General features: G+C 41.8%; 1 protein-coding gene across 1 annotated transcript in view; it reads right to left on the reverse strand.

Moving 5' to 3' along the window:
• Nucleotides 1–23,244, reverse strand: part of capn7 (calpain 7) — a 55,099-nt gene that overhangs the window by 16,601 nt on the left and 15,254 nt on the right. The window contains exons 6-17 of the mRNA XM_061915398.1: nt 19,596–19,682; nt 14,459–14,585; nt 14,294–14,379; nt 14,123–14,216; nt 13,893–14,039; nt 10,150–10,256; nt 9,847–9,967; nt 6,755–6,899; nt 6,416–6,515; nt 6,166–6,301; nt 5,994–6,069; nt 5,590–5,735 (exon numbers count right to left, since the gene is read on the reverse strand). Coding sequence (XP_061771382.1) covers nt 5,590–5,735; nt 5,994–6,069; nt 6,166–6,301; nt 6,416–6,515; nt 6,755–6,899; nt 9,847–9,967; nt 10,150–10,256; nt 13,893–14,039; nt 14,123–14,216; nt 14,294–14,379; nt 14,459–14,585; nt 19,596–19,682 — 1,372 coding nt within the window. The remainder of the gene's footprint in view (nt 1–5,589; nt 5,736–5,993; nt 6,070–6,165; nt 6,302–6,415; nt 6,516–6,754; nt 6,900–9,846; nt 9,968–10,149; nt 10,257–13,892; nt 14,040–14,122; nt 14,217–14,293; nt 14,380–14,458; nt 14,586–19,595; nt 19,683–23,244) is intronic.

The following is a 23,244-nucleotide window of genomic DNA, read 5'->3' on the forward strand; positions in this document are numbered from 1 at the left end:
TCATGACCTCACAGGACCCAAAAGTTGCAGAAAACACAAATTTTTCAAAGAGTAAATTTTCTGTTATTTTGTCTATTTCACATGATGACAAATGTAATTGATCATTTCCTGTTTGTGGCTTCTTTCTGGTCCACAAGGTAGGAAAAGCTCCCATACCCTCATTGAGGGCCCTCATGACCCACGCCGACTTTTCTAAGCAGATAAGTTTTGACAATTTTCCAATTTTTGACAATTTTTCTGACCTAAAAAGGTACTTCTTTTCCTTTGGCTGTTTATGGAACCATTCTGATCCGGAAGATGTTATAAACCTCTTTCTCTTTCTGGTAGGGAAGGCATGGGGAAGAAACCTCACACGCTCACATCGGGGGAGCCAATGAGACCAGAAAATGACACAAAAGGTCACTTTTTCTGAAAGATTGATTTTCGTCCAGATTATCAAAACCGCTCTTAAAATCTCAGCCTGTGCGTACTGTGATACTTTGCTATCAATGGAAATAGGTTGTGCTTTTCTGTGGCAGAACAATTACATAATATTACTAAAGTGCTAGAACTATTATATTATGTATATTATAATATTTTATAATATACCATTGAATGGTATCTTATAAAAGTCGTAGAAACATGGCATATTACAAACCCCGTTTCCATATGAGTTGGGAAATTGTGTTACATGTAAATATAAACGGAATACAATGATTTGCAAATCCTTTTCAACCCAGATTCAATTGAATGCACTATAAAAACAAGATACTCATAAACTTTTTTTTTTTGCAAATAATGATTAACTTTGAATTTCATGGCTGCAACACATGCCAAAGTAGTTGGGAAAGGGCATGTTCACCACTGTGTTACATCACCTTTTCTTTTAACAACACTCAATAAACGTTTGGGAACTGAGGAAACTAATTGTTGATGCTTTGAAAGTGGAATTATTTCCCATTCTTTTTTTATGTAGAGCTTCAGTCATTCAACAGTCCGGGGTCTCCGCTGTTGTATTTTACGCTTCATAATGTGCCACACATTTTCGATGGGAGACAGGTCTGGACTGCAGGCGGGCCAGGAAAGTACCCGCATTCTTTTTTTTACGAAGATACGCTGTTGTAGCACGTGCTGAATGTGGCTTGGCATTGTTTTGCTGAAATAAGCAGGGGCGTCCATGAAAAAGACGGCGCTTAGATGTAAACATATGTTGTTCCAAAACCTGTATGTACCTTTCAGCATTAATGGTGCCTTCACATTTGTGTAAGTTACCCATACCTTGGGCACTAATGCACCCGCATACCATCACAGATGCTGGCTTTTGAACTTTGCGTCGATAACAGTCTGAATGGTTCGCTTCCCCATTGGATGACACGATGTCGAATATTTCCAAAAACAATTTGAAATGTGGAGTTGTCAGACCACAGAACAATTTTCAACTTTGCATCAGTCCATCTTAAATGATCTCGAACCCAGAGAAGCCGGCGGCGTTTCTGGATGTTGTTGAGAAAGCCAGCTTTCGCTTTACACAGTAGAGCTTTAACTTGCACATACAGATGTAGCGACAAACTGTATTTAGTGACAGTGGTTTTCTGAAGTGTTCCTGAGCCCATGAGGTGATACCCTTTAGAGATTGATGTCGGTTTTTGATACAGTGCCGTCTGAGGGATCGAAGGTCACGGTCATTCAATGTTATTCATGCCGCTTACGTGGCGTGATTTCTCCAGATTTTCTGAACCTTTTGATGATATTATGGACCGTAGATGTTGAAATCCCTAAATTTCTTGCAATTGCACTTTGAGAAACGTTGTTCTTAAACTGTTTGACTATTTGCTCACGCAGTTGTGGACAAAGGGATGTACCTCGCCCCATCCTTTCTTGTGAAAGTATTGTTTGGGAAGCTGTTTTTATACCCAATCATGGCACCCACCTGTTCCCGATTAGCCTGCACACCTGTGGGATGTTCCAAATAAGTGTTTGATGAGCATTCCTCAACTTTATCAGTATTTATTGCCACCTTTCCCAACTTCTTTGTCACGTGTTTCTGGCATCAAATTCTAAAGTTAATGATTATTTGTAAAAAAGCAAAAGTTTATCAATTTGAACATCAAATATGTTGTCTTTGTAGCATATTCAACAGAATATGTGTTTAAAATGATTTGCAAATCATTGTATTCCGTTTATATTTACATCTAACACAATTTCCCAACTCATATGGAAACGGGGTTTGTACTACAAATGTGGTAGAACAGTTGTATATTATGTTTTATAATAATATACCATCACATGGTGTATTATACAAGTGGTAGAACAATGACATTACTAAAAATATAGTAGAACGATTACATTATAATGTGGTAGCACAATTGTGTTTAATAATTAGGGGTGGGCAAATTAATGCGTTAATTACGAGTTTACTCATCAATCTATTAACGCCGACAATTATTTTATCGCACATTTGCGTATGTTGTTTACATGCTTTTATTTTGTTAACGCCTTTTCTTAACAAGATGGCGTCGGCCGGATATTCTTCGGCGTCGAGGGGCTCTTGGTAAAGATGGAACATTTGGCAAAATACCGGACAATTCTGCAAATTTCATGGCTGGCTTACAGCGTGGTCACTCCGGGATCACTTACGACCGCCAGACAATTCTGAATGTGGATACATCGGGCCGTTTTGGACTGAATGACGCGTGCTTGCTAGACCGGCTAGCTAGCATGGGAATACTTTGCCGGCTACATCCAGCAGCCTGTGAAGCAGCGGAGTATATGTGTTGTCTGTCTATTTATGAATAATGCAGACGAGGAGTGTTGGCTGAGTTCTTAACGTTTGCTTTCAGAGCGTGCATATCACAACATACAAGATGCCGTCATGGCAACACAACCTATACCGGGCTACCGCGCATGCTCGTCACTCCTGTTGCATGCTGGGTAGGGTAGTTCTTTTTTTCCCTGGCTCCTAACATCACAAATAGTACCATGTATATGCGTTCAGTTTATCAAAGCACCAAGCAAACAATCGGAAAATTCCCATCAAATCAATTCCTAGATATGGTCATAATTATTTTAAGTGCACTACGCAGAATAAACACAACATTATTAATATTGCTACTACGGATAATTTAATCTAAAATTCCCTAAAACAGCCCACTACCTATAATATAGGTTTTTTAAACATAAGATCCCTGATAAAAAAAAGTTTCTGCTGTTACCTCAGAAATTGCCTGTTCAGATGTTATGATTGTGGCTCAGAGATTTGTATGTAGATTATATCTATTTTCCATAACAAACAGGATAACTTAAATACCCTAGATAGATAAATAGTACTTTATTGATTCCTTCAGGAAAATTAAAATTCCAGCAGCAGTGTACAGAGTTAAGATCAATTTAAATAAAAGTAAAAAGTAAATAATGGGGGTTTAAATGGAAACAAAAAAGAGAAATATTACAATGAGAATAAAAACTAAAAAGCAACAATGGGAATAAAAATATAACAGTAAAATAAGAATATAACAAGACAAAGTAGGCAGTAGTGACCATGTTATGAAAACGTATTGCACTGTTATTGTTTTGCCTCCCCTGTCATCCTTGTACCCCTCGCCCCCCGCCCCAGAGAGGAGTTGTACAGTCTAATGGCGTGTGGGACAAAGGAGTTCTTGCCCTGGCAGTGGCAATAAGCTTAAATGTTTGTATTTACATTTTTTGAGTTGATTTTCATAAAATATGTTATTTAACTGCTACTTTTCAACAAGGACTGATTTAAATTGTGTTTGCACAACAAATGTTTTGGCGCTTTTGTTCATGTGGGAGAATATTCCAACAAAGGTGAACTACACACAACTTTTGAATTAATTATTGGGCTTTGCGTATACAATGCAGTTAATCGCGATTAATCGGAGAAATAGTGCGATTAACTTTGATTAAAATTTTTAATCGTTGGCCAGCCCTAATAATAATATATCATTGAATGAATGGTATATTATAAAAGTGGTAACAAAATGGCATATATCATGATGTGATATAACAATTGTTTATTGTTATACATGTGGTACAACAATTCTATATTAATATATTGTACAACAATGGTTTATTATTGTAAATTTGGTAAAACAGTCACATTTTAATGAGCTGAAACAATGTTTTTTAATGATAAAAGTGGTAGAACAGTAAATCATTAGAAATGTGGCATAACAATGGTATATGTTATAAAAGTGGTAGAACAATGCAAAATTAATTATTGGTAATGTGGTCGAACAAGGGTACATTCATATAATGTAGTCGAACGATGGTTTATTATTGTTTATGTGGTCGAACAATGGTATATTATTATGCATATGGTTGACCAATGGCATAAATAATGTAATGTGGTCGAACAATGGCATATTAATATATTGTGTTAAAACAATGGGATTTTATCATAACGCGGATGAACAATTGTATTTTTTATGTGTTACAACCATGTACATAATAATAATAATATGGTAGACCGGAGGTATATTATGTGTAAGATCAATGGTATATTATTATAATACGGTAAACAATGGTACATTATTATAAGGTGGTAGAACAATGACATATTATAATTGTGCGGTAGAACAAATGTATATTATAATAATGCGGTTGAACAATTGTATATTATAATAAGATAGAACAATTGTATACTATAATGATGCGTTAGAACAATGATTGTAACGCGGTGGACCAATGGTATATTATTATATGCGGTAGAAGAATGGTATATTATTATAATGCATTAGAACAGTGGTTCTCAAATGGGGTTACGCGTACCCCTAGGGGTACTTGAAGGTATGCCAAGGGGTACACGTGATTTTTTTAAAATATTCTAAAAATAGCAACAATTCAAAAATCCTTTATAAATATATTAATTGAATAATACTTCAACAAAATATGACAATGCAATATTCAGTGTTGACAGCTAGGTTTTTTGTGGACATGTTCCATAAATATTGATGTTAAAGATTTCTTTTTTTGTGAAAAAATGTTTAGAATTAAGTTCATGAATCCAGATGGATCCCTATTACAATCCCCAAAGAGGGCACTTTAAGTTGATGATTACTTCTATGTGTAGAAATCTTTACTTATAATTGAATCACTTGTTTATTTTTCAAAAAGTTTTTAGTTATTTTTATATCTTTTTTCCAAATAGTTCAAGAAAGACCACTACAAATGAGCAATATTTTGCACTTTTGTACAATTTAATCAATCAAAAACTAATGACAGTGCTGTATTTTACTTCTTTTTCTCTTTTTTTCAAACAAAAATGCTTTGCTCTGATTACGGGGTACTTGAATTAAAAACATTTTCACAGGAGGTACATCACTGAAAAAAGGTTGAGAACCACAGTGCTACAAGAATTGTATATTATTATAATGTATTAGGAACAATGATATATTTATTATGTGTTAGAACAATGTTATATTACAATAATGCCATAGAAAGGTATTTGTGTGTTAGAACAAAGTTATATTATTATAATGTGTAGAATGGTATATCATAATGTACTAAGGAACAATAATATATTATAATGCGTTAGAACAACGGTAAATTATTAAAATGCAGTACAAAAATGCAAGCAGGACTTTCGCTTACTCGCAGTGTGTAGTTGATGGTGTTCTGCTTCTCGTACTGCGACACCACCAGCGTGAAGGTGTGCGTTCCTGCGCTGGTCAGCCTTATCTTGGTCAGGTAGTGGGGGCTGTTGATTCGGATGCCGTCGATGTAAGGAGGGGGCTCGGCTGCAAGGGGAGACGGCACAGAGCGAGGAAGATTCATTTGTCTCCCGCTAACAGCTTGGTTTTGTACGTGAAGATCAAATACATTTTACAAAGATGACTTTTGATATGAGATATGCTTATTATTAGGGACTGTATTGTACTGAGAAGCAAGTCTAAAATGTTGGTGTGATTGGAATTGTTATCATATTGTGCAGTGGTAGCAAACATTTAGTGATTTAGAAGATAGATTTGGCAGTCTAGCTCAGAAGAAAGACCCACCTGGATAGTAAACTTTCTTGCCGTCAGTCTTGTAAACAACAAGCGTGATGAACTCTCGATTCTGAGCAAAGTCCTCCTGTGAACACACAAAGACAGGCACAAAGTCTGGCTAGAGCACAACGCACCCTCCCGACCACACGTAAGATGATGTCATCATCTTGCAGCCCCCCACCTTGTCCGTGATGTGCCTGGTGAGGAGGACCCATACAGCAGCGCCCCCTGCTGGACACTGCACCTCCAGCTTGTACTGGGGGTTGTTGGCCAAACTGTAGACGTCCTTCACGGGGCCCTGCTTTCCATCCCAGCTGCTGCAACACCCAAAAAGAGCACAAGACACACGTCAGGCAGCCCTCCACGCTACATGGAGAAGATGAGCTGAGAATCTTCCACAAACAAACTATGACTTTTCTTTAAACACAAACCTGTGAATACATGTGGATTCTTTGAAGAGGCCAGGGTTCCAGCTTAGGTAGATGACATCATAGTACTGACATAGGTCTTCCCACGCGATCCAAAAAACACCTGAAGAGCCCAGAAATATAGGATTAAAGGCTTGTTTATACTTCATCAACATTAAGGGCCTTTTGTGAAGTTCTCCCCCAAAACTCTAGAGGCAGTATTTTACAATTCAACTCTGAGCAACCATGACTTTCAACTATTATTAGCTTGTTGGCTTTCTTCAGAACAAGCGAAAAAAATGGCGATGGAAGACAGATTGTTGTTGCAGCTGGAACTAGGGGTAAAGTTACAAGAAGCAATACCGTTGTCAAACTTCTGTGCAGTCTTGGGGTCAAAGTTGAGGTATTTGAGGAGTTCCGGGGTCCAGTTCTTGTCGTCTCGCTCGCTGTAGCGCCCCTTCCAGCGCAGGTGGCTCCACGGATTCTTCAGTTGCAGGAAACGCATAGTCTGCGAGAGAAACGCGGTTACAAGGGGCGGGGCTTGTCAGAGAACACTGTCCCAGAGTGCATGTTTGATTAACGTATTTTCCGGACCATAGGGCGCATCGGATAATAAGGCGCACTGCCGATGAATGGTCTATTTTTTATCTTTTTCATAAAATAGGCCATTGCATTATAGAGCGCATTAAAGGAGTCATATTTTTTATTTGAATCACAAGAACTGCTTTCTTCCACCTTAAAAATATTGCCCGTCTCCATCCATCCCCCTTTTTCTCTACCGCTGAAACCCTGATCCATGCCTTCATCACCTCCAGACTTGACTACTGTAACAGCATCCTCTACGGCTCATCTTGCAAAGTTCTCAATAAACTCCAATACATTCAAAACTCTGCCGCCCGCCTGCTCACCCACACCCGTTCCCGCTCCCGTGAGCACATCACCCCAGTCCTTCAGAAACTCCACTGGCTGCCCGTTCCTTACCGGATCCACTTTAAAATCCTCCTCCTCACCCACAAAGCCCTCAACAACCAGGCCCCCTGCTACCTCACCAACCTGCTTCACCGCCATACCCCTTCATGCAGCCTTTGCTCCTCTGATGCCAACCTCCTCTCCCCACCACTCAGAACCAAGCTCCGGACTTGGGGTGACAGAGCCTTCTCCATCGCTGCTCCCACCCCCTGGAACTCTCTTCCCAAACCCATCTGTGACTGCTCAGACCTTCCGACCTTACTTCACATTCTCAAAACATTGTCCTGTAATGTCCCGTCTTGTAATTGTCCTGTATTATTATGTAATTTACAATGGACTGCTTTTACATTTCCTGTATTTTATATTATTACTTTGAACAGTTTAATGTTTCATTTTTTTTTTTTATCCTGTAAAGCGTATGAGTACTCTGTAAAGCGCTATACCAAATAAAATGTATAATTGTTATTGTTATTAAATGGAAAACACTTCCTTGTGGTCTACATAACATGTAATGGTGGTTCTTTGGTCAAAATGTTGCATAGAGGATGTTTTACAGACTATCTTCAAGGCGCTTTCTGACAGTTACTTCCGGATGCGCCGTTTTGTGGGCGGTCTTATTTACGTGGCTCACCTTCGACAGCGTCTTCTCCCCGTCATCTTTGTTGTAGCGGTGTAGCGTGCAAGGACGGGAGTGGAAGAAGTGTCAAAAGACGGAGCTAACTGTTTTAATGACATTCAGACTTTACCGTAGTTTTCGGATTATAAATCGCTCCAGAGTATAAATCTCAACGGCCGAAAATGCATAAAAAAGAAGAAAAAAAACATAAATTGCACTAGAGTATAAGTCGCATTTTCGGGGGGAAATTTATTTGATAAAATCCAACCCCAATAATAGAAATCTGAAAGGCAATTTAAAATAAATAAAGAATAGTGAACAACAGACTGAATAAGTGTACGTTATATGACGCATAAATAACCCACTGAGAAAATGCCTGGTATGCTAATGTGACATATTATGGTAAGAGTCATTCAAATAACTGTAACATATAGAACATGCTATACGTTTACCAAATAATCTGTCACTCCTAATCGCTAATCTCAGTTTTTATAAATTGCTGCCAATGTTGAAATGATGAATTTTCATAAGGATGGAAGTAGTAGCAGGAAGCATCTGTTTTTTTCACAATGCACTTCTGCCATGACCCGCCCCCGCCAACTTTTTATTGGTTGACGTCTGTGAGGATTGCTGATATACGCCAAGTCTCTTACGTGAATGAGATAAATAATATTATTTGATATTTTATACGGTAATGTGTTGATAATTTCACACATAGTCGCTCCAGAGTATAAGTCGCACCTCCGGCCAAACTATGAAAAAAACTGCGATTTATAATCCGAAAAATACGGTACTTAAACCAATAAGGGAGCAGCATCTCCTCATCGGGAAACAACACCGGAAATGTGTCCCGTGAAAAACAGTCCGACCTGACCGCCCTAATAACTAAAGGCCCTTGGGTGAATAATGTAAAGTCACTACACCGGTATGTTTTAACGCTTTCATGGCAAGTTCACTGACAGATATAAGTAAGAACTTTACACTACTTTATGTTACCAATGGCAAAAGTGGAGGATGAATGTCTCATAACAAAAAGATAGAGAAAAATTGCGCGGACACACGCAATTTTTCAGGATTTACGCAGATCCCAAATACAGATCAGCAGGTACCAGAAGGTAAGAATAGTTGCTTTTGCATAATATTGTGAATCAAAACCGCCAGATAATATGTCTTGCCTTGTACACACACCATAATGATACTCCTATGTTTAATGCGCCGACAATCCTTCAAGCGGTGCGGTTTCATAGCTTACCAAAGTCGGTTTAAAAATATTTTTTATAGATTTTTGAGCGCCGTGTGTAATGTTCTATATTTTCAATGGAACATATAAAATGTTGATGTTGTTTACTTGAGACCCATCATAATGCAGGCAACACTTATTCTTGTTTGACTGCCATCTACTGGTCACAGTAGAGGGAATCATTACATCATGTAGCAGATAAAATAGCTTTGAGGTGGGTGAGCTCAACCAAACTTATTCCTTACATTAGGCGCACCGGGCTATAAGGCGCACTGTCGAGTTTTGAGAAAAAATTAAAGAATTTTAAGTGTGGGAAGTTCTGTAATATCTCTGTCTCACACCTTTCACGATGTGCTAATGCTACTTTGGTTAGTGAAGTGGAGTGAACTGTATTTATATAGCACTTTTCTCTATTGACTCAAAGCGCTTTACATTATGAAACCCAATATCCAACTTAGATTTTTAAACCAGTGTGGGTGGCATTGGGGAGCAGGTGGGTAAAGTGTCTTGCCCAAGGACACAACGGCAGTGACTAGGATAGCAGAAGCGGGGATCGAACCTGGAACCCTCAAGTTGCAGGCACGGCCACTCTACTAACTGAGCTATACCCTCCCGCTGGGTTGGACTAACCTTGTACTCCCTGATGTCCAGAACTGCATAGGCATGAGTGGGCACCAAACCCCATCGCTCCCCTTCCTCCTCTGTCATCACCCCAGTTGCTGTGGTGACGAGGACGTCTCCCCTGTGGAACCTGCAGGAGGCGAGACAAAGTCTCTAATTGTTTACTGCCATATTGACGGTTTCCACAGACAATAACATCTGTGAGTCTTATATTCACTTTATTTTCTCCACCACATTATTCATTCTGGCGTCAGAGTCCAAAACAAAAAAATTGAAGAAAAGAGAAAAAAGTGTTTTTAGAGTGATGCTTACCTCTGGAAGAGCATGCGGAAAGAGTCGTCTTTGCTGAACGACTGATTGTCGGAGTGCATGGCGATGCGTTCAGGGATCCAGCCAGTGAGTGCGTGCAGATCAATGTTCTGGAAATAATAACCATTATTCTTTCATCATCGTCATTTCTACCAAATAGGATCAAGATTGGAATTTGAGGAGCCCAGTTATTTACGTGGCAAATCTTCAGAGCAATGTTTGAAGCCATGCAACGCCCACATCTTTTGGCGTAGGCAAAATTTGTTCGTAATTTCTCAAAACCTATATGTGTAGAATTTTTAAGTTTAACTGCGGCTCATTTGGTTAAAGACCCTAGGAGGAGTTTGTTAAAGTAATTTAAAAAATGTATTAGAAAAGCATTTGATGAGATATATTAATCAGATTTATTCTATATAGTCAGTATTTTTATTAATCACATTGCATTTGTGTTTAAGTTACCGTGGTAATGAAATTAAGAATTACATTTTTAAAAAGTCATAGCATTTTGAATATCACTGTTATTGTATACATGACAATAACACTTTATCTGGGATGTCAATCTGACAACTCTTGATTCAAATCGATTCGATTCATAATTGATTCTTAATTTAACATGACTCTCAATTCAAACTGATTCCTGCTATAGGTTTTTTGGTATAATACAGGTTATAAATGGAGATGGCCTAAAAATCGGTTCTTGATAACTAGAGATGTCCGATAATATCGGACTGCCAATATTACCGGTCGATAAATGCTTTAAAATGTAATATCAGAAATTATTGGTTTCAAAATGATCAGTATCAGTTTTAAAAAGTAAAGTTTATGACTTTTTAAAACGCCGCTGTGTACACGGACGTAGGGAGAAGTACAGAGCGCCAATAAACCGTAAATACAGTGCCTTTACGTGCCAGCCCAGTCACATAATATCTACAGCTTTTCACACACACAAGTGAATGCAACGCATACTTGGTCAACAGCCATACAGGTCAGACTGAGGGTGGCCGGATAAAGAACTTTAACACTGTTACAAATATGCGCAACACTTTGAACCCACACCAAACAAGAATGACAAACATCCGCACCGTAACACAACATAAACATAACAGAACAAATACCCAGAACCCCTGGCATCACTAACTCTTCCAGGACGCTACAATATACACCCCCCATTACCCGCCACCAATACCCGGCCCCCTCCCAACCCCGCCCACCTCAACCTCCTCATGCTCTCTCAGGGAGAAAATGTCCCAAATTCCAAGCTGCTGTTTTGAGGCATGTTAAAAAAATAATGAACCTTGTGACTTCAATAATAAATACGGCAGTGCCATTTTGGCATTTTTTTCCATAACTTGAGTTGATTTATTTTGGAACACCTTGTTACATTGTTTAATGCATCCAGCGGGGCATCACAACAAAATAAGGTATAATAATGTGTTAATTCCACGACTGTATACATCGGTATTGGTTGATATCGGTATTGGTAATTTAGAGTTACATCCCTATTAGGACATGGTAAATGGGTTGTACTTGTATAGCGCTTTTCTACCCCTTTTTAAGGAGCCCAAAGCGCTTTGACAGTATTTCCACATTCACCCATTCACACACTGACGACGGGAGCTGCCATGCAAGGCGCTCACCAGGTCTCATCAGGAGCAAGGGTGAAGTGTCTTGCCCAAGGACACAACGAACGTGACTAGGAAGGTAAAAGGTGGGGATTAAACCAGTAACCCTCAGATTACTAGCACAGCCACTCTACCAACTTTGCCACGCCGTCCCCCAATCCCTATTCATAACTATGAATTGACTCAGAAACGATATAAAGGATCGCGATCTGGATGTAAATGGCTTTTTTTTCCCCCAGCACACCTGATATTTATGTGGTGAACTGAACGCAGAATGATTCCAAATGTTCTTTGCAAGTACACCAATATTACACAGACAACCAATTTCACAAAAAATAAACTGTAATTTGTAACAGAGAGCTTTCTCTTGTGGCAACGTCGGAAGAGTGACGCCTTTGCGCAGCAGTTTAGCGATTAATCCAACTTCGCACTGGCCCATGTTGACTTCTCGTGTAAAATGTTGTATACAAATAAACACGGAAGAACGTATTTTATAGACATCAGAGTCGGCTGGAGGGCACGACGCAGGAGGCTGCGTCAACATCTCAGCAGAAGAGAGGAAAGCAGAGAGGAGGGGCCAGGCAGATAGTATGTACTAGAATGCCCACATAAGTGCATCCGGCACACTGTGATGTCACGAATTGCCCACTGGTAAAAATAAACTGCAAAACGTCGCGATCAAAGGCATCCAGAAATGCTTGCAGGTAGGGCTGGGCGATATATTGATATACTCAATTTATCGCTGGTTTGTCTCTGTGCGATATACAAAATGACTACATCGTGATATTCGAATATACATTCTCATGCAGTTGCTTTTAGCTGCACTACAGGCTCCTCTTCACTCTTTCTTGTCTCTCCTTCTCACAGAGACTTGAAACAAGCGCAACGTCTTACATACGTCACATACTGTCGCGTCATACGCCCTCACGGAGCAGAGAGGTAGCGACATGGGTAACGTTAGCTGTGATGCTAGCCGATTGGTGCGAGTGGTGATACGAGAGAAAGAAGGTGCCAATCTGCTAACAAATGAAGAAAGAATTAATTCCCAAGAAAAACAGCACGGGGTACATTGTCTGGCGGTGGTTTGGCTTCAAGCGGGAAGATGTCTAACAAGTATGCGGCAAAAGCGTTGCAACAAAAAGTAGCAACTACTGCTAATTTGTAGCATCATTTGAAAAGTCACCCGCTAGAGAATGAAGATTGCTTCAAACTCCGCATGTCAACATCTCTTATCGGCGCCATACCCACAAAATGCCGAAGCAACCATTTCCAGATCAACACCGTATGAAATAAATAGATTTGATTTCATATTATGCAGCTCATTTTTATTTGACAGTTATTGAAATATCTTGTGTGACATCATGCACAAAAGTGCGCTTTTATTTGTTTTTACTATTGCAGTGGCGTTCTGTACAAAAAGTGCACTTTTTTGATACGTCATCTTAGTGACATCATGCACAAAAGTGCACTCACAGCTTGTTTTAAAATGTCTCTGACAATCTTGCACTTTCTGTTTCGGAAATGACATGAATGTTTGTGCCACTGCTTAATAACTGTTTAATAAATACAGTATTGGTAAATTGACTTGTTATTTCCCTCTTTGCATGAAAGTTTAAAATGAGCATATATTAATGCAGTATGAACAAGAATGTTTTAATGTAGACAATACATGCATCAGGTGTTAATTCAAGGCTACGGCAACATATGGAGATATATATGGTGTATCGTGACATGGCTTAAAAATATTGAGATATAAATAATAGGTCATATCGCCCAGCCCTACTTGCAGGCATAACCTTTGGCAATGCTTGAAACAATTATTGAACATTGTGACAACATTTGTAGGTCAGAAAGAAGCATCACAATTCCCCTTGAACTCCATCCATTTTCTACCACTTGTCCCTAAAAAGGTTCATCAAGAGAACCACTTTGTTTTGCAGATACAACCTCCCTGGACTTCTAAGAAAATGGAACAAAAATATTGCGATCATTGACAAGGCTCCGCTACAGCAAACATGGCAAAAACATCGCCCTGTAGCAGAAAAGTGACCTCTTTTATTAATCATCATCATCTTCTGCAAAGATATCAGGAGGTCACAAGTCCCTCCTGGTTAATGCACCTACCGAGTTGGAGCCGGGGAAGTCGTAGCCGCCCATCACCTTCATGTAGGCCTTCTCGATGAGGGACACCCACAGCTCGTTCTTGTTGCTGGAGTACGAGCACAGCAGCTCGCCGCCACGATCCACAGGCAGGAGGTCGTCTATGATGACCTGCGTGCAGAGGCGCGTTCGCCATTTACCAGCTTGTCAGTCTACCCGGGAATATTTTGTGTCCGGGGCGTAAGAATGCCGACCTTCCTGGGGACACCGTTGATGTGTAACTTGACCATGTACTTCCCGCATGGATTGTACTCTGGCTCTCCTCGCCTGTTCTGAGGGTAGATGATGCTGTACAGACACAAACCAGCCACATTTTCCTTCTGGCTCACCTACAGAGATTTAAACGCAGGGCGTTGCTTAAGTACCTGGTGATGAGCTTCTTGTTGTAGCGCCTCTCGTAAGCGGCACTGATGGCGAGCGAGGCCACAAACGAACAGTCGGACACCACCGTCTGGACAGTGGCGGCACACGTTAAACGTTTATCTTGACGCAAACAAAGATAGCACGCTACAGTTGGGAAAAGAGTGGACCTGCTTGATGCTGAAGCTGGACACGGACATGATCATGGTGGGACTGGTGCACATCTCGTCAGGGCGGACCCAGCGGGAGAAGATGGCTTTCTGTTTGGGCGACAGCGCCAGATTTCCCGTTTTGTCCCTGGTGGGTAATACATTTTTTTTTTAACGAGAAGACATGCCAACATATCAATGAAATTGCAGATTTATTGTTTACAACAGGGGTGACTCAGATGTGAAAGGATGTAGCCACCATTTTAGTAGTTCTCCCCTTCAAAACCAATACAATTGTTACGGCTACTCTTGCATTCAAAAAGGTTGGAAAAAATAAAAATAAAGATAGCAGAGTAGTCCTGGGGAGGAGGTCTATGACTCACTAAATTCCTTAATAAGCACTCACGGAAATATTTCTAGATTCGAAATGATTATAATTTATTTTCACAAACAAAAAATATTCCCTTTGGTTGACTTCAGATTAATCAAAATAAGACTTGTTTAGTGGTATATAAATGGTTTCACTCCTCACTCCTTCAACATGATAAACAGACAAAAGGAGCACCCAGCTGCCCAGTCTTCTTGAAAATAGGAGGAGGAAGTGGCTCACCAGGAGGAGTGTGAGCAGCTGAAATTGATTGATACTTTTATTAGTAGATTGCACAGTTCAGTACATATTCCGTACAATTGACCACCAAATGGTAACACCCGAATAAGTTTTTCAACTTCTTTAAGTCGGGGTCCAAGTTAATCAAATCATCAGTCAATCATAATTCATCTAAAACATCCAATAATTCATTGTCTAAACAATTAATAAATAAATAATATAGATAGGCTCCAACAACAATATAAACATTTTGCAATTTCGGTAGACATTTTGTATGAATGCTCAAGAGCCAAAGCCAAACTGAGATGCTAACCGTTAGCACGCTATCCAAATAGCGTCAAGTAAAAAAAAAAGTGAGCTACAAAAAGCAATTATGCTACCAGTACAATGCTACCATTAGCTTGCTTACAGTTAGCGTTTGTGAAATACCGAACTCTATGTCACCGAGGTGTACACCGTATGAAAAAATATATATATATATTCAACAGAAGGAGATAACGTCCACAGTAACCTACCACAGAGCGAAGGACATACACTATTTGATTTCCTATCATGCAGCTCATTTTTATTCGAGTTATCAAAATATTTTTTGTGACATCATGCACAAAAGTGCACCTTCCATCCATCCATCCATCATCTTCCGCTTATCCGAGGTCGGGTCGCGGGGGCAACAGCCTAAGCAGGGAAACCCAGACTTCCCTCTCCCCAGCCACTTCGTCTGGCTCTTCCCGGGGGATCCCGAGGCGTTCCCAGGCCAGCCGGGAGACATAGTCTTCCCAACGTGTCCTGGGTCTTCCCCGTGGCCTCCTACCGGTTGGACGTGCCCTAAACACCTCTCTAGGGAGGCGTTCGGGTGGCATCCTGACCAGATGCCCGAACCACCTTATCTGGCTCCTCTCGATGTGAAGGAGCAGCGGCTTTACTTTGAGTTCCTCCCGGATGGCAGAGCTTCTCACCCTATCTCTAAGGGAGAGCCCCGCCACACGGCGGAGGAAACTCATTTCGGCCGCTTGTACCCGTGATCTTATCCTTTCGGTCATGACCCAAAGCTCATGACCATAGGTGAGGATGGGAACGTAGATCGACCGGTAAATTGAGAGCTTTACCTTCCGGCTCAGCTCCTTCTTCACCACAACGGACCGGTACAACGTCCGCATTACTGAAGACGCCGCACCGATCCGCCTGTCGATCTCACGATCCACTCTTCCCTCACTCGTGAACAAGACTCCTAGGTACTTGAACTCCTCCACTTGGGGCAGGGTCTCCTCCCCAACCCGGAGATGGCACTCCACCCTTTTCCGGGCGAGAACCATGGACTCGGACTTGGAGGTGCTGATTCTCATTCCGGTCGCTTCACACTCGGCTGCGAAACGATCCAGCGAGAGCTGAAGATCCTGGTCAGATGAAGCCATCAGGACCACATCATCTGCAAAAAGCAGAGACCTAATCCTGCGGTTACCAAACCGGAACCCCTCAACGCCTTGACTGCGCCTAGAAATTCTGTCCATAAAAGTTATGAACAGAATCGGTGACAAAGGACAGCCTTGGCGGAGTCCAACCCTCACTGGAAATGTGTTCGACTTACTGCCGGCAATGCGGACCAAGCTCTGGCACTGATCGTACAGGGAACGGACCGCCACAATAAGACAGTCCGATACCCCATACTCTCTGAGCACTCCCCACAGGACTTCCCGAGGGACACGGTCGAATGCCTTCTCCAAGTCCACAAAGCACATGTAGACTGGTTGGGCAAACTCCCATGCACCCTCAAGAACCCTGCCGAGAGTATAGAGCTGGTCCACAGTTCCACGACCAGGACGAAAACCACACTGTTCCTCCTGAATCCGAGGTTCGACTATCGGACGTAGCCTCCTCTCCAGTACACCTGAATAAACCTTACCGGGAAGGCTGAGGAGTGTGATCCCACGATAGTTGGAACACACCCTCCGGTCCCCCTTCTTAAAGAGAGGAACCACCACCCCGGTCTGCCAATCCAGAGGTACCGCCCCCGATGTCCACGCGATGCTGCAAAGTCTTGTCAACCAAGACAGCCCCACAGCATCCAGAGCCTTAAGGAACTCCGGGCGGATCTCGTCCACCCCTGGGGCCTTGCCACCGAGGAGCTTTTTAACTACCTCAGCGACCTCAGCCCCAGAAATAGGAGAGACCACCACAGATTCCCCAGGCACTGCTTCCTCATAGGAAGACGTGTTGGTGGGATTGAGGAGGTCTTCGAAGTATTCCTTCCACCTATCCACAACATCCGCAGTCGAAGTCAGCAGAACACCATCCGCACCATACACGGTGTTGATAGTGCACTGCTTCCCCTTCCTGAGGCGGCGGACGGTGGTCCAGAATCGCTTCGAAGCCGTCCGGAAGTCGTTTTCCATGGCTTCCCCGAACTCTTCCCATGTCCGAGTTTTTGCCTCCGCGACCGCTGAAGCTGCACACCGCTTGGCCTGTCGGTACCTGTCCACTGCCTCCGGAGTCCTATGAGCCAAAAGGACCCGATAGGACTCCTTCTTCAGCTTGACGGCATCCCTCACCGCTGGTGTCCACCAAGGGGTTTTAGGATTGCCGCCCCGACAGGCACCAACTACCTTGCGGCCACAGCTCCGATCTGCCGCCTCGACAATAGAGGTGCGGAACATGGTCCACTCGGACTCAATGTCCAGCACCTCCCTCGTGACATGTTCAAAGTTCTTCCGGAGGTGGGAATTGAAACTTTGTCTGACAGGAGACTCTGCCAGACGTTCCCAGCAGACCCTCACAATGCGTTTGGGCCTCCCAGGTCTGTCCGGCATCCTCCCCCACCATCGCAGCCAACTCACCACCAGGTGGTGATCGGTAGAAAGCTCCGCCCCTCTCTTCACCCGAGTGTCCATAACATGAGGCCGCAAATCCGATGACACAACTACAAAGTCGATCATGGAACTGCGGCCTAGGGTGTCCTGGTGCCAAGTGCACATATGGACACCCTTATGTTTGAACATGGTGTTTGTTATGGACAAACTGTGACGAGCACAAAAGTCCAATAACAAAACACCACTCGGGTTCAGATCCGGGCGGCCATTCTTCCCAATCACGCCTCTCCAGGTTTCACGGTCGTTGCCAACGTGAGCGTTGAAGTCTCCCAGTAGGACAAGGGAATCACCCGGGGGAGCACTTTCCAGTACTCCCTCGAGCGTTCCCAAAAAGGGTGGGTGCTCTGAACTGCTGCTTGGTGCATAAGCACAAACAACAGTCAGGACCCGTACCCCCACCCGAAGGCGGAGGGAGGCTACCCTTTCGTCCACCGGGTTGAACTCCAACGTACAGGCTTTGAGCCGGGGGGAAACAAGAATTGCCACCCCAGCCCGTCGCCTCTCACTGCCGGCAACGCCAGAGTGGAAGAGGGTCCAATCCCTCTCGAGAGAAGTGGTTCCAGAGCCCTTGCTGTGCGTCGAAGTGAGTCCGACTATATCCAGCCGGAATTTCTCGACTTCGCGCACTAGCTCAGGCTCTTTCCCCCCCAGTGACGTGACGTTCCACGTCCCAAGAGCTAGCTTCTGTAGCCGAGGATCGGACCGCCAAGTGCCCTGCCTTCGGCTGTCGCCCAGCTCACAATGCACCCGACCTCTATGGCCCCTGCTATGGGTGGTGAGCCCATTGGAGGGGGGACCCACGTTGCCTCTTCGGGCTGTGCCCGGCTTGGCCCCATGGGAACAGGCCCGGCCACCAGGCGCTCGCCATCGTGCCCCACCTCCGGGCCTGGCTCCAGAGGGGGGCCCCGGTGACCCGCGTCCGGGCGAGGGAAATCTGGGTCCATGATGTTTCTTCTTCATAAAGGTCTTCGAGCTGCTCTTTGTCTGATCCCTCACCTAGAACCTGTTTGCCAATCGGCCTGCATCAATACAGGCCGATTGCCTCCAAAGATGGCGTGGCATGGAGGCAATCGGCCTGTATTGATGCAGTAATCCCTGCAAAAGGATTCCCAACCAAGTAATGAGTGCATTAATTGACATTTTCAAATGTTTGATTTTGTTTTGCTGTTATAAATCTTTTTTTTTTTGGTCTGAGGGAATATTCTAATTTTTTTAGATAGGATTTTTGAGTTTTCTTAAGCTGTATGCCATAATCAGCAATATTAGAATAATAAAAGGCTTGCAATATTTCAGTTGATGAGTAATGAATCCAGAATGTATGACATTTTCATGTTTTTAGTTGCATTACAGAAAATAAAAGGACTTTATCACAAAATTCTAATTTTCTGAGACAGTCCTGTATATTAATGCAGTACGAACAAGAATGTTTTAATGTAGACACATAAAATCATCATACTGCTGTGATTATATGCATAAAGTGTTCATTGAAGGCTAAGGCAAAATATCAAGATATATATTGTGTATCGTGACATGGCCTAAAAATATCGAGCTCTATCGCCCAGCCCTAATTAGAATGCTAACAATTGTGCCGCAGGCCGTTAGAAAAAATTAGCCGCGGCCCGCACTTTGGGCACACCCCTGGTTTAGAAGAATGCCGTCATGTATGGAATGAACGCAGTGGACTCACGAGAAAGGCACCGGAAAGGCGAAGCGCTCCTTGAGGTCCACGCTCATGAAGGGCACGTAGGCGATGCCGTTGATTGTCGACGTGCTCCTGCAAAGGAACGAGGACGTGATCCTCAGCTTCACAACCAATTCAGCATGAAACATTTTCACTAATGACAGTAATTATACAGTGCTTCACTCAGGACTGCAGTCTGTTAGATGGATCGTTAGAAGACTGTCTAATTTGCATAATTGGCCATTGCACATATATTTTTTAAGGCTAACATGGGAGACTAAAAGTGAGCAAAAACATGATGAAAAGCAAAACAAATATATTTTTTTCTGTTGCTTTGTTTTTGTGTTCATTCTGTGATAAGTGCTCCAAAAGTGTCCATTAACATCAAAAAAGTCATTAGATTTGTCGTTAATTGCTTGCAAAAAATGTACAAAAGAAATCTAGGAGTGAAAAAAAACACTGGTATTGTTAGTATAATTCTATCTAAATTATCAGAAAAACTTTGTGTTACATTAAGTGCCCGGTGAGAAGCAAAAGCTGTCTTTAAAATGTACCAAGAGTAAGGCTCGTAAAACTCCAATGGGTAGGGGGGAGGCAACATGAAGGTGTTCATGTTTTATTTCATGTATGGTAATAAACAGAAAGATATTGTCTGACCCAAGAACTACAAAGGCAAAGAGGAAGCAGGACCTGATTCCCCTCCAGGCGACCGCTTTTTGAACTGTTTTACAAACCTCTTCCGTGAACTGTTTTACAACCTTTTCTGTGAACTTTATACAATCCTCGTCCCTTCGAAACAGCTGTTGACATGTGGTCAGAGAAAGTCCAAATAAAGGGTGAGAAAAACAATCTTTCGCCAGAGCATGGGTGACACTGTAAGAGGTTACAGGTTGACATGTTTCTCCTCAATTGAGCCGAATTGAATTCTGTCTCTGGTTAATTCTTTGCTTCTTGTCTTGTTTAATATATGTCATTAGTGTTTGAACCAGACAGGTATTACATTTATTATGTTTTTGTTTTTTAAATGATTTATTATAATTGCATAAAACAGACTGGTATTTTACATTATACACATTAATATAATTTGTCAATCAAATAGCGATATTGTTAGTAAAATATATATTTTTATTTTATCATCATTATTCATAATACAGTTATCAAATCAATAATGTGTTTAAGTTAAATAAATGTAATATATCGCATTGCTGCAGAGCTCCACTTTTTAAAAATGTATTAAAAACAAGCCAGATTTTGTCACATATGTCATCACTACTGTTTTATGCTGCCGATTCTGATCATCCATAGATGACATTGGCCGATACTGATTGATTGATTGATTGATACTTTTATTAGTAGATTGCACAGTTCAGTACATATTCCGTACAATTGACCACTAAATGGTAACACCCGAATAAGTTTTTCAACTTGTTTAAGTCGGGGTCCACGTTAATCAATTCATGGTAACTTGTAATAACTGCAAATGTTTTCATATAATTATAATCGACAGTGTAGCAATAGCAATAATTCCTACTAATACTCTTTACATACAATTGTTTGATCAACTATGTTAATAGTACTAATAAAAAAAAAAAGCAAAACCTGCTATCCATTCTGGATTTCAATCCTTCGGTTTTTGCCCCAAAATTCCTCATGTTTTGAGGAATTTATTCCCCGAATTTGATTAACAAAAACCACAAAAAACGGATTTAGTGAAAGTAAAAATATCGATCTGCTCAATCTAGTATCGATTATATACCACCCTTGGTATCGAAACTACCAATGTATGGATCAATCCACCCTCATATTAAAGCTGCTTACTTTCTGCAGTAACAAACTTCCATTCATATAAATAAATAATGATAAATGGGTTGTACTTGTATAGCGCTTTTCTACCTTCAAGGTACTCAAAGCGCTTTGACACTACTTCCACATTCACCCAGTCCCACACACATTCACACACTGATGGAGGGAGTTGCCATGCAAGGCACTAACCAGCACCCATCAGGAGCAAGGGTGAAGTGTCTTGCTCAGGACACAACGGACAAGGTTGGTACTAGGTGGGGATTGAACCAGGGACCCTCGGGTTGCGCAGAGCCAGTCTGCAACTGCGCCACGCCGTCCCAAATTCATCCATCCATCCATTTTTTACCGCTTATTCCCTTTGGGGTTGCGGGGGGCGCTGGCGCCTATTTCAGCTACAATCAAACTTCTTAAATTTTACGAAGCACTTCTGTTGTCTTAAGCACTCTTAGCAAATAGTTTAGCGATTGGCATGTTATGCTGATACTCAGTGGGTAACATTTTGAACCTTTTCCTCCAGTGATAATAGTACTTAAAATACCGTGAATTCAGGAACATAAACCAACTTTTTACCTTCACTTTAAACCCTGTGGCTTATCAAACGGTGCGGTTAATTAATGGATTTTTCTTCAGTAATGGGCATGTTTTGTGTTGAATAACTTTTTCTAAAACCAAGCACGGGACTGGAAGGGTGTGTTATTGTGCTATGGCGCCATCTTTTGGGTGAGTTCACTCAACGTTGCGGGTTGAAAATGTACAAACCCCGTTTCCATATGAGTTGGGAAATTGTGTTAGATGTAAATAAAAACGGAATACAATGATTTGCAAATCCTTTACAACCCATATTAAGTTGAATGCATTAAAAAGACAAGATATTTGATGTTCAAACTCAAACTTTATTTTTTTTTGCAAATAATAATTAACTTAGAATTTCATGGCTGCAACACGTGCCAAAGTAGTTGGGAAAGGGCATGTTCACCACTGTGTTACATCAGGAAACTAATTGTTGAAGCTTTAAAAGTGGAATTCTTTTCCATTCTTGTTTTAAGTAGAGCTTTAGTCGTTCAACAGTCCGGGATCTCTGCTGTTGTATTTTACGCTTCATAATGCACCACACATTTTCGATTGGAGACAGGTCTGTACTGCAGGCAGGCCAGGAAAGTACCCGCACTCTTTTAATACGAAGCCACGCTGTTCTAACACATAGCTTGGCATTGTCTTGCTGAAATAAACAGGGGCATCCATGATAACGTTGCTTGGATGACAACATATGCTGCTCCAAAACCTGTATGGACCTTTCAGCATTAATGGTGCCTTCACAGATGTGTAAATTACCCATGCCTTGGGCACTAATACACCCCCATACCATCACAGATGCTGCCTTTTGAACTTTGCGCCTAGAACAATCAGGATGGTTATTTTCCTCTTTGTTCTAAAGGACACCACGTCCACAGTTTCCAAATATAATTTGAAATGTGGACTCGTCAGACCACAGAACGTTTTTCCACTTTGCATCAGTCCATCATAGATGAGCTCGGGACCAGCGAAGCCGGCCATGTGTCTAGGTATTGTTGATAAATTGGTTTGACTTTGCACAGTAGTTTTAACTTGCACTTAGAGATGTAGCGACCAACTGTAGTTACCGACAGTGGTTTTATGAAGTGTTCCGGAGCCCATGTGGTGATATTCTTTACACACGAATGTCGGTTTCTGATGCAGTACCACCTGAGGGCTCAAAGGTCCGTAATATCGCTTACGTGCAGTGATTTCTCCAGATTCTCTGAACCTTTTGAGGATTTTACGGACCATAGATGGTAAAATCCCTAAATTCCTTGCAAAAGGTCGTTGAGAAATG

This window comes from Nerophis ophidion, linkage group LG11 (assembly GCF_033978795.1).
Source record: "Nerophis ophidion isolate RoL-2023_Sa linkage group LG11, RoL_Noph_v1.0, whole genome shotgun sequence".
Taxonomy (NCBI): Eukaryota; Metazoa; Chordata; class Actinopteri; order Syngnathiformes; family Syngnathidae; genus Nerophis; species Nerophis ophidion.